General features: G+C 36.1%; 1 protein-coding gene across 3 annotated transcripts in view; it reads right to left on the bottom strand.

Annotated features, from left to right (window-relative positions):
* Positions 1-10,814: 10,814 nt before the first annotated feature.
* Positions 10,815-12,665, bottom strand: part of crybg1b (crystallin beta-gamma domain containing 1b) — a 25,964-nt gene continuing 24,113 nt past the window's right edge. For all 3 annotated transcript variants that reach the window (XM_073866188.1, XM_073866186.1, XM_055189586.2), the window contains 2 exons: positions 12,054-12,216; positions 10,815-11,424 (listed from right to left, as the gene is read on the bottom strand). In XM_073866188.1, coding sequence (XP_073722289.1) covers positions 11,336-11,424; positions 12,054-12,216 — 252 coding nt within the window. In that variant the 3' untranslated portion in view covers positions 10,815-11,335. The remainder of the gene's footprint in view (positions 11,425-12,053; positions 12,217-12,665) is intronic.

Genomic DNA, 12,665 nt, shown 5'->3' on the forward strand with positions numbered 1-12,665 from the left:
TTTAAGTGCAGAATAAACTCACTTGAGATTAAGAGTAGCCTAATTAGAGAGTAGGGTTCTACCTCCTGGCTGCTTAAGGTTAAAAGAGGGTCACATGTATTTATTTAGTTACTGCTTCATATATCAACATTAAAGTGACTAACTGCGATTTATATAGGCCTGTATTTCTGTTTCTATTGTATGCAAATTTCATCCATTCTCTGGACGCACGCACGCACGCTCGCTCGCGCACACACACACACACACACACACACACACTCTGTTCTGTGTTTCAAAGAATAAACGAGCTGCGCGCTCGTGTAAGCGGAGAACCCAGATTCAGGGCCGCGGGTCAGATTTCGTGCCCTGCGGGTGTCATCTGATCCCCGCTGGCAAAAACACAGCGACCCACTCGCGTCCTGAAAAATCCCCCCCCCCCCCTCTCTCTCTCTCTCTCTCTCTCTCTCTCTCTCTCTCTCTCATCACCTCTGGTCCCACTAAACACAGGACGTCGAATAGACGTGCAGATCGTGTCTATATTGGGTCCGTCGGTCCATGACCAATTCTGGACATCTATTCGACGTCCAAACTAGGTCCACTATTTGGACGTCCAACCATGACCCTACTTGGACGTCATATTTACGGGCAACATTTGACGTTTAAACTGGGTAATTTTTTGGACGTCATTTGGACGTCATATTTACGGGCAACATTTGACGTTTAAACTGGGTAATTTTTTGGACGTCATTTGGACGTCATATTTACGGGCAACATTTGACGTTTCAACTGGGTAATTCTTTAGAGGTCATTTGGACGTCTATGACAGGCCTATGTCTGTATTACATGATTAGGCCTATAAAAAAAAATTTATTTACAAATATCAGCATTATTGTACCAACATGATTAATACTTACGAATAGTCTATATTATTTTATACAGTACTGTGTTTTCTGCTTTCTTTATTTATATACAAATTCATCTAAATGTACAATTAAAAATCTGTAATTAAATGCGTAGTTCGTTATATTACAATATATGATCATACTAACAATTTAACATGAAAATATTCTCACCTGTTCTCATAATGTTGCGTTCGTGTTATGAATGCAATAAGTGTGCCTTATATACAAAATTAACTTATGGCCTTGTGGTTGAGTGGTTAGCGAGATTGGCTTGTAATCCAGAGATCGGTGGTTCGAAGCCCGTGGCCGGCAGGAGATGACTGAAGCGTTCGGTGTTGCAATGGATGGGTGAAGTGCAGAGACAATCATTTCTTTTCGCTTTTTTCGTGTCTTTTTTCCTTACACGAAGGTCCTACGGATGTAAACATTTAGACGTGCAGAAGACGTCGCAAAAAAGACGTCGCCTGGCGTTACAAAACAACCCCTTTTATGTACCGAATTCGGACGTCCAAAAATTCCATGAAAAAGACGTCATTCTGACGTCACTTTGCGCAGTGGGGTGCAACCCCTTTAGATCTCGCACCTGTGATCAGCGTTTCTGTAGATCTTAAAAACTTTTATACGTATGAAATAAATCAGCGGTATTTATTTACTTATAAGTGGGCTACTGTTGATTAAAAAATAAAATGATTAGTTATTTTTTACAGGTGCGCCCACTGTAAAATATAAAGTGTTTCTATTGGCCACTAGAGGGAGATAAAGCTTCATTTGTCTGACTCCTACTAGTGGTAGGCCTGCTTTGGAAGCGTCAACTCGCTATTCGTTATTTCTTTGCATTATAGCTTTTATATAAATTATATATATGTATAAAAAATATAAATAATGTCTGTCTATATAGAGCATTCTCTGGGATCAGTGTGTGATTGTGGGTACTATACTCGGCCGCTAGTAGTCACTAAAATCAAAGTTAGAGAGTGCAGAAATTAAGATAAATAAACTTTATAAACTCGTCTTTCTGCTTTAAAAGGCCACCAGACTTCATAAAAGTACAGAAAAATTAAAGGGATTGTTAATATTATTCACATATGATCATTCTGTCTGTAATTATTTATAATTGCTCTTGAAACCACATCTCCACGCACGTTTAAATGTTCACATATAGGGCAAACGAATAAAGAATAAACTTTAAGGCGCTTGGGCGGGGTCTGTGACGTCATTCCTAGCGCAAGTATAAAACCTGGAGCATCAGCCGGCGTCTCTCTTAATATAAATGAACCTGCCTGTCTCGCCATCATCACCATCATCATCATTACTCTTCATCACCTTTAGTTTCATCAGGATCATGGCTCAGATCACCTACACTCAGCTCGCAGTCATTCTCTGCGCTTTCTGCTTCATCACTCAGGTTAATATGTTTTTCGATTGTTAACCTTAAAACATTACGTTATAAGATGATAATTAAAACAGTTCAGAAAGTATATTATAGGCTACTGTTCATTGTAGATCTGTATATTTCAAGTACAATGTTAAAGCGCATGCAGGTTCATTAAGTGTGTAAAATTAAATCCGTAATCTTTTTTGATGAATCATGGTGATAAACATCGATGGTGGTTTTTACGAATAATACAAGCTAAGTTGAACATTTTAGAAACCCCGTTGACCTTATTATTTTACGTGCGCTTTTACAACGACAATACGCACGCAAAAACAAAAACAGTGACGGAAAATATTAACTGATGAAATTGTAGATTAAAAAAAATCACAATTAAACATCAATTAAAAACTCTCATTAATATTCACAGAGCGCTTGTGTCTGTGCACGTGACTTTCCATTTTAAAAAAGTGATATTTTGTTAACATCTCGGCCACCGTGCTGGTGCTTTGTAGAATTAATCATTTAAAGTGGAGCCTATTGATGTCTGTCCTGAGGCTTGAGTTTCTTTGGTCAAAGAAAGGCGACACGGGGAACCCTTGTGTCCTTTCCCCTGCGTAAGAAAGCGAAACAGTCTCAGACGCTTTTGTCTGGACCGTGGGAGACATAAATATTATATACATTATATTGGAAAACCCTCGTTTTCAAAAAGAGACATCCACTGTCTGAGTTAATCTGGCATTAAGATATACAACATAAAGCTGCAGAATTTTTAAACCATGTGTCATTTTAAAAGCGACAATTAAGCGCACAAAACTGTATGCACAAAACATAAGAGTATATTATAGGACCATGAAAGGGTAAGAAAGAAATGTTTTAACACAATGACTAAAAATGCTTTTTGAGAAAAATGTATCGCATCACTGCAAAAAAAAAAAAAATTGCAGCACCTTTGTTATAAGTGAGACTTATTGTGCATTCAAGGTTTACAATATTATCCATGTGTCCTGCAGTGCCATACTTTATCTAAAAAGTATAGCCTGTAGTTTTAAAATTAAGTGAGACTATGTGAAATGTTGTTTCGGCACACAAACACAGTAGCCTAAACTGCAAACATGCGCTAGTGGCCGAAGTTTTGGCGCACGTACATGTGTCGAGAGACTGATGGAGCTGTAATCATTAAATGTTAAATGGAAATGTTAGTCATTTAAAACAAGGAACCCAACTGAGACACGACAATAAAAATCTCACGGGGGAATCTAAAGTGATTTTTGATTTGCATAACAGCGTCTTTCAATGCGTGTCCTTCTTTACATTCGTTTGCATAGACTCATGTGATAATTTACCATTTTTCCTTCCCCCCAGGTTTTGTCTCAAAGCACCGACAACCCGAATAACTCCACAGTGCCGGGGAATCAAACCGCTAATGCAAATATTACCGTGACGTCAGGCGCGTCCGGTAGCCCGACGAACGCCACATCTCCAACCGGCACCGGTGTTCAGTTTCAGGCCAACACGCTCTCCGTGCTCATCTCCGTAGCCATGACAACCGGTCTCCTGCAACACTGGTGCTGAGCCCGGCTGATGTTATCCTTGCATCTTTTATCTGTTCTTCAGTCTACCCATGGACATATCCTCCAAAATATTATCTAGAATTATACCTCCCTTCTGCGCCTGGAGATCAATAGAGTTCTTCCTCCCAACACTGTGGAAGCGTTCCTCCATTTTTTTGGAGTGGGATAGACAATGAAAAACAGGCCATGTTATTATTTACCTAACAAACATCCTGATATTGGCCATTTATGTATACTGCTGAGCCTGTAGAGCGATATGAAGACACAACAGCACACATCTAACACAGGGTTATGAGGAAAATTTTCATGGCTGGATGATGCAAGACACACAAATGTTCTGATCCAAACTAAAGCTCACAGTTTTTAAATGGGGTCTGTCTTAAATTCACTAATGTCCCTTTGTGCAGGTGGAGTTTAATTTCTTTGCCTCTCTTCAGTAAAAAGTAAAATGTGAGTCATTCACTGGCATTAGACGGACACTTTATAATATTGTTTTTTTTCTTGCATAGTTTATATTTTGTACAATTTGAAATGATTTAATGTTTGTAATCTGTAAAACAAGAGAAATAATAAACAATGTTGAATTAAACACAACCTGCTTACGGTAATCAGTTTGTGGAGATCGATAGGAGATTAAAGGACATGTCTGTGTAAAGCTTTAGTGACAGCATCTGTACTCTTATTCTCTGTTATCACTAAAAACATTTAGATTATTAATGAACATCACATTGTGAGTCTGTGCTGATCAACATCAGGTAACAGTTGCTGTTTATGGACCTTCCCATGACACATTCATTGCTTTGTAAGTTTTGTGCTTATAAACTGCCAATCCTGTTTCCAGAAAAGTCTTCGTTCAGGCACAAACTCCGCAGTAAAGCAGCACGTTGCACTGTAAAAAAAGCTAACTTACTGTAGATTTAAATTTATGTTATTACTGGCAACATTTTGTTCAAAGTGAAATGAACATTAAACATTTACAAGTCTTTGTCTTTACAGAATAAAACTAGAAAAACAGCATCAAGCAAAACATTCTGGGAAACAGAATCTGAAGCAAAAAAACAGAAAAAGTTTGATGATGATTTCTGGTTTCCAGAATGCTTTGCATGAGGCTGTTATTGTATAGTTTTATTCTGTAAAGATAAAGACTTGTTATTTAAAATTAATTCAACTTTGAACAAACTCTTGCCAGTAAATAACATAAATTTAAATCTACGGTAATTTACCGGCAACCCAGCTGCAATACCATTGTAATTTCTACGGATTTTTTTTTACAGTGTGCACATCCTCAGACCACAAACATTAGTTTTTCCTCTTCCTCTAATTTAAAGAGGTATTTTACTTCTATGATGGCACATGTTTTTTTTTAAGATGTTAATGAGAAAAATGGTAATCTGATTGAGTTTATGTTAACAGAAACCCACTGTAAAAAATACTTTGCTGCCTTAACATTTTTTGTTGAATCAACTTGAATTTACAAGTCATTTCAACTTACTATTATTTATCTTGACTAGAGATGAGTTGTTATAACTTAAGGTGAATTTTCTCAACTATATTTTATAAGTTGTGACAACTCATCTCTGTTGACATGACTTGTAAATCTAAGTTGATTTAACAAAAAATTTAAGGCAGCAAAGTATTTTTTACAGTGTAGGTTTCACCCCTAAATTCACAGTAACTCCAAGAATGTGCAGTAAATAAGTTTTGCTTTTGAACGATAATATCAAACTCAACAGATGTGCTCTCTCTCTCTTTCTCTCTTACCTGTTGTTCATGAAGAAATAAAAGCAGGTGAGTTTTTGGTGAAGTTGTTTAATCATAGATTATACTGATGAATTATTGAGAGAGAGGTTGTGGCTACAGTTACATTAAACCCAACACTGTATGAAGAGAGAGAGAGAGAGAGGAAGAGAAAAAGAAAGAGAGAGATCATAAGTTAACATGCTGTTTTATGTGGTGTTATGTAAATGTAGAGAAGAGATGAACTGATAAAACTACAGGTGGTTCTTTGTGATTCGACTGAGATCTTCTGACTGCTATTAAACTGTGTGACTATTGTGTGTGACAGATCATGCAAGATGTGTGTGTGTGTGTGTGTGTGTGTGTGTGTGTGTGAGAGAGAGAGAGAGAGAGAGAGAGAGAGAGAGAGAGAGAGAGAGAGAGAGAGAGAGAGAGGCGGCCTTTGTATGAAGCTGAAAGTGGGTTTGTGTGTCTGGTATCTGCTTTTAAATAACACCAGATGAGAGATGAGTTTCTGTCTTATAAAACAGAAATAATTACTGTAACCTGTGTATGTGACCTGAGACGCATTACAGTGTCACTGGTGAATCTTCACATGAGTTAAATTTCACCCCAAAATCAAAAGAATGAAATAAGATATATTCTCTAAAGAAAATAGGTCAACTTTATATCCATTGAGTTTTATTTGCATTATGACTAACTCGCATCACTACAGTACCAAAGAATGTTATATAAAAATGTTATTGGTCATAAAACAGGGTTGAAATTTTATTTACATAAGATGTGGTCAAGAGTTGTGTAACTTGATGAAATGAATTTGTTTTGTGGTGTAAGTGAATATTACTTCTTGATTAACTCTGGTTGTAATAGAAACAAAACTGCACAATAATACCCATAGCACATAGTTCTTGTGTAAAAAATGATTTACTGTATGTAGATAGACTGTAAACTTACAGCATTGTGATTCTCTTTGGGGCTTTGTGTTAGTTTGGGTCAGTGGATCTGTTTATCTCATTCAGATTAGACGTGAAGGACGGTCAGAACTTAATCTACAAACAAACAAACACTCAAGAGCTCTGTTCTTATCAGATTTACCTGCAAACAAAAGAGTCTTAACACACTTAATACTGATGGATTCAGAGAAAGAGCCTTTTGTTTCTTTTCAGTGATACAATGACAATCCAACACACACACACACACACACACACACACACACACACACACACACACACACGCATCTGTCATTATAACAGATCAAATGTATCTTCCTGTAGATTGATGGTGGACTTCCTGTTACTTTCCTGTGATGATGTCACAGAAGTAAAGCAGATGGTTGACCTCTCATTTCATTCTCAGGAAACACTGTGTGGGTATGAACATTTTTACTTTATTGATATATCATATTTTTATAGTAGGCGTGTTTATTATCATGTTATACGTTATTTTAGGAATGTTTCTTATGTACCAGCTTTGTTCTTCTGAGAAATGTTACTTCTTATCAACAATAATTGTGTAGTTATTGTGAGTTGTTCAGTTCTCAGAGAGCTCAGGTGATGTGTTGGTTAGGGAAACACATTTTTCCTCCTCTCATTCATTGAATCTGTTCCCATATGGAAAGCTTTAGTCAGAGGTCAATGTCTATGTCATTTACATTCAAACATTTGCAGACACTTTTCATCTAAATTCACAACAATAAGGAAGCAACAAAGTAAGTGATTCATCCTTAAAGCTTTACACACCATAAAGCTGCATGTAAGGTTAACAATATTTGCTGTAGTTATGCAGCAGGTAACTTACTGTTCGAAGTTAAAGGATTATTAAACATTTTACAAGTTTTTCTCTTTACAGAATAAAACTATAAAATAACAGCCGCATGCAAAGCATTCCGGGAACCAGAAATCCCCATCAACCTTTTTCTGTTTTTTTTCCTTTAGATTTTCTGGTTCCCAGAATGCTTTGCATGAGGCTGGTATTTTATAGTTTAATTCTGTAAAAATAAAGACTTGTTTAATGTTCATTTAACTTTGAACAAATTGTTGCCAGTAAATAACATAAATTTAAATCTACAGTAAGTTACCGGCAAACAGCTGCCACTAATACTGTAATTTCTACAGAACAGGTTTATAGTGTAATAGTTGCATTAGCTAACATGAACTAATAATTAACAATATAGTTTATCAACATGTATTAATCTTTAGTTTATAAAACAATTGTTCATGTTAGTTCATATAATGTTAACAGTTCCAACTTTGGATTTTAAAAATGTATTAGTAAATGCCGAAATGAACATGAAGAAATAAATGCTGTAGAAGTTTTGTTCATTGTAAGTTAGAGGTGTAAAGTATTTTAAAGTATTACTTTAATTAAATACATTTGTCAAATATCTGTATTTTAGCAGAATTTTATTATTTTACTTTATACATTGACATACACTGTAAAAAAATTTGCTGTAATTATGCAGCTGGTTGCCAGTAACTACTGTAGAAAATAAAGACTGAAAATGTTTCATGTTCATTTAACTTTGAACAAACTGTTGCCAGTAAATAACATAAATGTGAAATCTACAGTAAGTTACTGGCAGCTAGTTGCCAGTAATACCCAGTAATACTGTAATATCTAAAGATTTTTTTTACAGTAAAGCATGATATAATTTTTATCATCACATTTCATATCAAATTATATTTAATACTTACTTTCATTAAAAATCTATTACTTAATTACTTTAAATCAAAGTTTAAAGTACAAGTTTATAATAAAACATACACAGTAAAAAAATTCCGTAGAAATTTGCAGCTGTGTTGCCGGCAACCTACCGCAGATCCCAATTTATGTCACCACTGGCAACATTTTGTTCAAAGCTAAATGAACATCAAACATTCACAAGTCTTTGTCTTTACAGAGCAAAACTAGAAAAACAGCATCAAGCAAAACATTCTGCGAAACAAAATCTGAAGCAAAAAACAGAAAAAGGTTGATGATGATTTCTGGTTCCCAGAATGCTTTGAATGAGGCCGTTATTGTATAGTTTTATTCTGTAAAGACGAAGACCTGTCAATATTCAAAATCCATTCAACTTTGAACAAACCCTTGCCAGCAAATAACACAAATCCAAATCCACGGTAATTTACCGGCAACCCAGCTGCAATACCATTGTAATTTCTACAGATTTTTTTTTACAGTGCAATAATACATTTTTATGTACTTAATGAAAAGTAAAAGACAACACAAAATCCATAGAAATTACAATGTTATTGCAGCTGGGTTGCCGGTAATTTACCGTATATTTAAATTTATGTTATTTACTGGCAAGAGTTTGTTCGAAGTTAAATAAATTTTAAATATTAACAAGTCTTTATCTTTACAGAATAAAACTATACAATAACAGCCTCATGCAAAGCATTCTGGAACCAGAAATCATCATCAACCTTTTTCTGTTTTTTGCTTCAGATTTTGTTTCCCAGAATGTTTTGCTTGATGCTGTTTTTTAGTTTTACTCTGTAAAGACAAAGACTTGTAAATGTTAAATGTTCATTTAACTTTGAACGAAATGTTGGCAGTAAATAACATAAATATAAATCTACGGTAAGTTACCGGCAACCCAGCTGCAATTTCTACTGATTTTTTACAGTGAAGTTGTTTTTATGAAATTGGAAAGTCCAATATTGTGCATCGGAATGTAAAGAAGTAAAAGTTTGCCAAAGACAAACACTCTGATAAAGATTGCAAAGTAGGCAGTAAAAATACTTTACTTCTTTACACCTTTGTTAGTTTATGTTAATACATTAACTATAATGTTAACAAATACAATCTTATTGTGGAACAGTAGCATATGCAGCGTACAAAAACAAGTGTTTCAAGCCGTTGCTGTATTATTGTGTTATGATCTGGTTGTGAAGACATCATCAGTTATAACAATCTGTCCTCGGGGCTTCCTCTTGTGCTTCTGAAATGACTGATATAGACTAATGCTTAGACACAGATCTGAATCAGATGACATTCAGCCATTCACAAATCATCATGTTTTGAAATCTGCAGTGTGAAGAAATGAAATGTAAAATGAGAGAATAAGTTTGACACATGAATGATTCATTAAACAGTATTGTCTGCACGACTCATCTAAACGTTGGACAAAAATCACATTGTGCATCTTTTGTCTATGATTTAGTTTTTGCTCATTGGCTTTCAGAGCTGCATATTTATTTTCTTTGAAAGATAAACATTAAAGAACAGAGCTGGTACTCCCATGATGCCGAGCGCTGGTCAAGAGTTTAAGGGTAGATGATGTCACTCAATATACAGCTTTATATAAATTTAATATTTTATCCAGTTTGATCAGACCCAGATCAGATTCTCAATAGAGACCTACTAGTCACAGGTCACATGACTTCAGACCCGTCTGATCACCTTATTATGTATTGTTTATTAATATTTAATGTGATATTACACAGGTATGTTTAAAGAACATTAACTTTACAGTAAATGTCAAATGTAAATGCATACACAGAGAGTTTGATGATTCACAGTAGCGTCAGTGTGGATAAATCCAGTGAAGCCTCTCGTTGTGTTTAATCCCTCTGTGTTTTGTCTGTAAGCTTTACTGTGGCCTGCTCGGCATTTACCCACGTGCCCCGGCGGCCGGATGGTTACCACAGCGATAGGAAGCTGATGCATTGATGGCTGACAGCAGCAGACGCTGACGGACCGATCTGTCTTTCTATATCAGCATTTTCACATTACACAAACACACGCACACAGTTTGATAGTGGAGCATTATGCCAGTGTGTGTTTGTGTGTGCTGGCCGGGTGCTTATGAATGAAATGAGCTCCTATTATGATCAAAATAGCAATAATAAACAAAACTGAAAGGGACCTCACTCTTCATCACTCCTCACAAATATTTCTTTTTACGGTGACGAGTCATTGTCTTATTCCATTAAAACCTCTCATGATGATTTTGTTGGTAAAAATTATTAGCAATTTACAGTTTATACATATAATTCAAATCAAATGTAAACACCGAATTAATGTTCACTCTCACTAAATGTGCTTGTTTCAGAGAAACTGTCTCAGATATAATACAGTCATGTGACACACCATAAAAGAGCGACCACATTTCACTGTCAGTGGACACAGAACACCTGATTTCCCAAGACAGCCAATCAACAAAGACTGAATCCCCACTGACCAATCAGCGAGGACGTGATCACCCGACTTGAACAAAGCTGCCAGTAATTAACACAGACATTTCACTTATAAACAAACAATTTTATACAGCTGAAGGGAAAACAAGTCAAATGTCCATACAGGTATGTTTATGCATTTACAGGATAGAAAATGAGAGAATTTATGAGGGAGGATTGTTCAAGTATTTGCTTCTGTAAAATGTCTTCATGATGTTGTGAGGCAGCTTAAGTAAACTTGTGTAAATACACACATATTCACGTGTAAAATGAGACAAAAGAACAGGATCCTAATCCAGCCCGTCTTGTTTGTAAATCTTTAAAGAATGAGATTTCCATAATAATCAAAGGTTATAGTCCAGCTTTATATAGTCCAAAGGTTATAGTGCAGTTTCCTCACAGGACTGTGGTCCCTCTGGTGCAGCTGCCTCACAGGACACTGGTCCCTCTGGTGCAGCTGCCTCACAGGACTGTGGTCCCTCTGGTGCAGCTGCCTCACAGGACTGTAGTCCCTCTGGTGCAGCTGCCTCACAGGACTTTGGTCCCTCTGGTGGAGCTTTAAAGAGCTTAAGTCAAATCCCTGTCGTCAGCTCAGAGAAGCTCCAGTGACCATCTTTGATTCAGTTTGTTTGGTTGGAATGCATTGAGAATAATCTGAGTTTTGTCAAAAAGTTGACCTCCTGTAGAGACAGAAACAATAAAGTGTATAAGTATGATAAAATATCTAATTTATTTGCTAAATGTCTGTTTAATATGAATGTAAACATGTTAATTCCACTAGATGGCGCTAGACAAGCATATACTTCAGCACAATTGTGTAATTGTCTCTTACTGCCAAACAAGTAACCACCAACATTTCTGACTTCACCATAAATCATGACTTTATGAGACAAACATATTCAAAATAATAACTTGCAGAAGTCTAGAGTCACTTCTTTCCATACCGTCATTTAATACAGCTGACTGAGGAATGTTCTGGGATTAAAATAACTTTTTGACCTGCCTTAATTGTGTCTAAAAAACAAGGTAAACGGTGTTTACAGTGGTATTTATCCCTGAATATCCCTTCATAAATGTCACCCATTCTGTAAAAACCAAAATCAAATTCTGAGATTTTAACTATTCATTTCAGACTAATTTCCATCTTTGACATGATCTTAGTCAGTCAGTATTAAAGATATCAAGATCATATTTTTACAGAATGATCTTTACATGATGTAGAATAAGTTTATGTAGAAATCAGTAAATAAAAACATGACCTTAGCTGTGTCTTCACAGGCAGGGTCACAAATGTTTAGGACTCTCTTACCTTTGACCTCCAGAACAAGGTTTGGGTCTGCATTGTTCCGGATGAGACCGTCAGACGTGATGCTCCACAACTGATAAGGTTTATCTGGTTCTGAAGACAGAACCGCCCTGCTGCCCGCCATCAGGACACCAGAACTGACGTCCACAAAGCAGTTGGGCAAACCCTTGCACAAAGTGTCAATAAATAATGAATAAATAATTGAAAATAACTCAGATAGAGCCACCAGAGGATGCCATTTAACAGCAGACCGGATATGAAAGGGGACATATCATAAAAATCTGACTTTTTCTATGTTTAAGTGCTATAATTGGGTCCCCAGTGCTTCTACTTTACAAAATGTGAAAAAGATGAAATTTGGGTCCCCTTGTGATGTCAGAAGGGGATAATACCGCCCCTTAATCTGCACTATCCAACTACGGCACTCTCGCTCACACCCTCAAAGTGACAATTTTAACATGTTATAATAAATTATCTATATGGTATTTTGAGCTAAAACTACACATACTTTGGGGACACCAACGATTTATTTGACATCTAGAAAAAGTCTTGTGAAATGTCCCCATTTAAACGAAAGAGATAAAGAGGAACAGTGGGGATATCAAATTAAATAGA

The sequence above is a fragment of the Misgurnus anguillicaudatus genome, chromosome 1, assembly GCF_027580225.2.
Source record: "Misgurnus anguillicaudatus chromosome 1, ASM2758022v2, whole genome shotgun sequence".
Classification (NCBI taxonomy): Eukaryota; Metazoa; Chordata; class Actinopteri; order Cypriniformes; family Cobitidae; genus Misgurnus; species Misgurnus anguillicaudatus.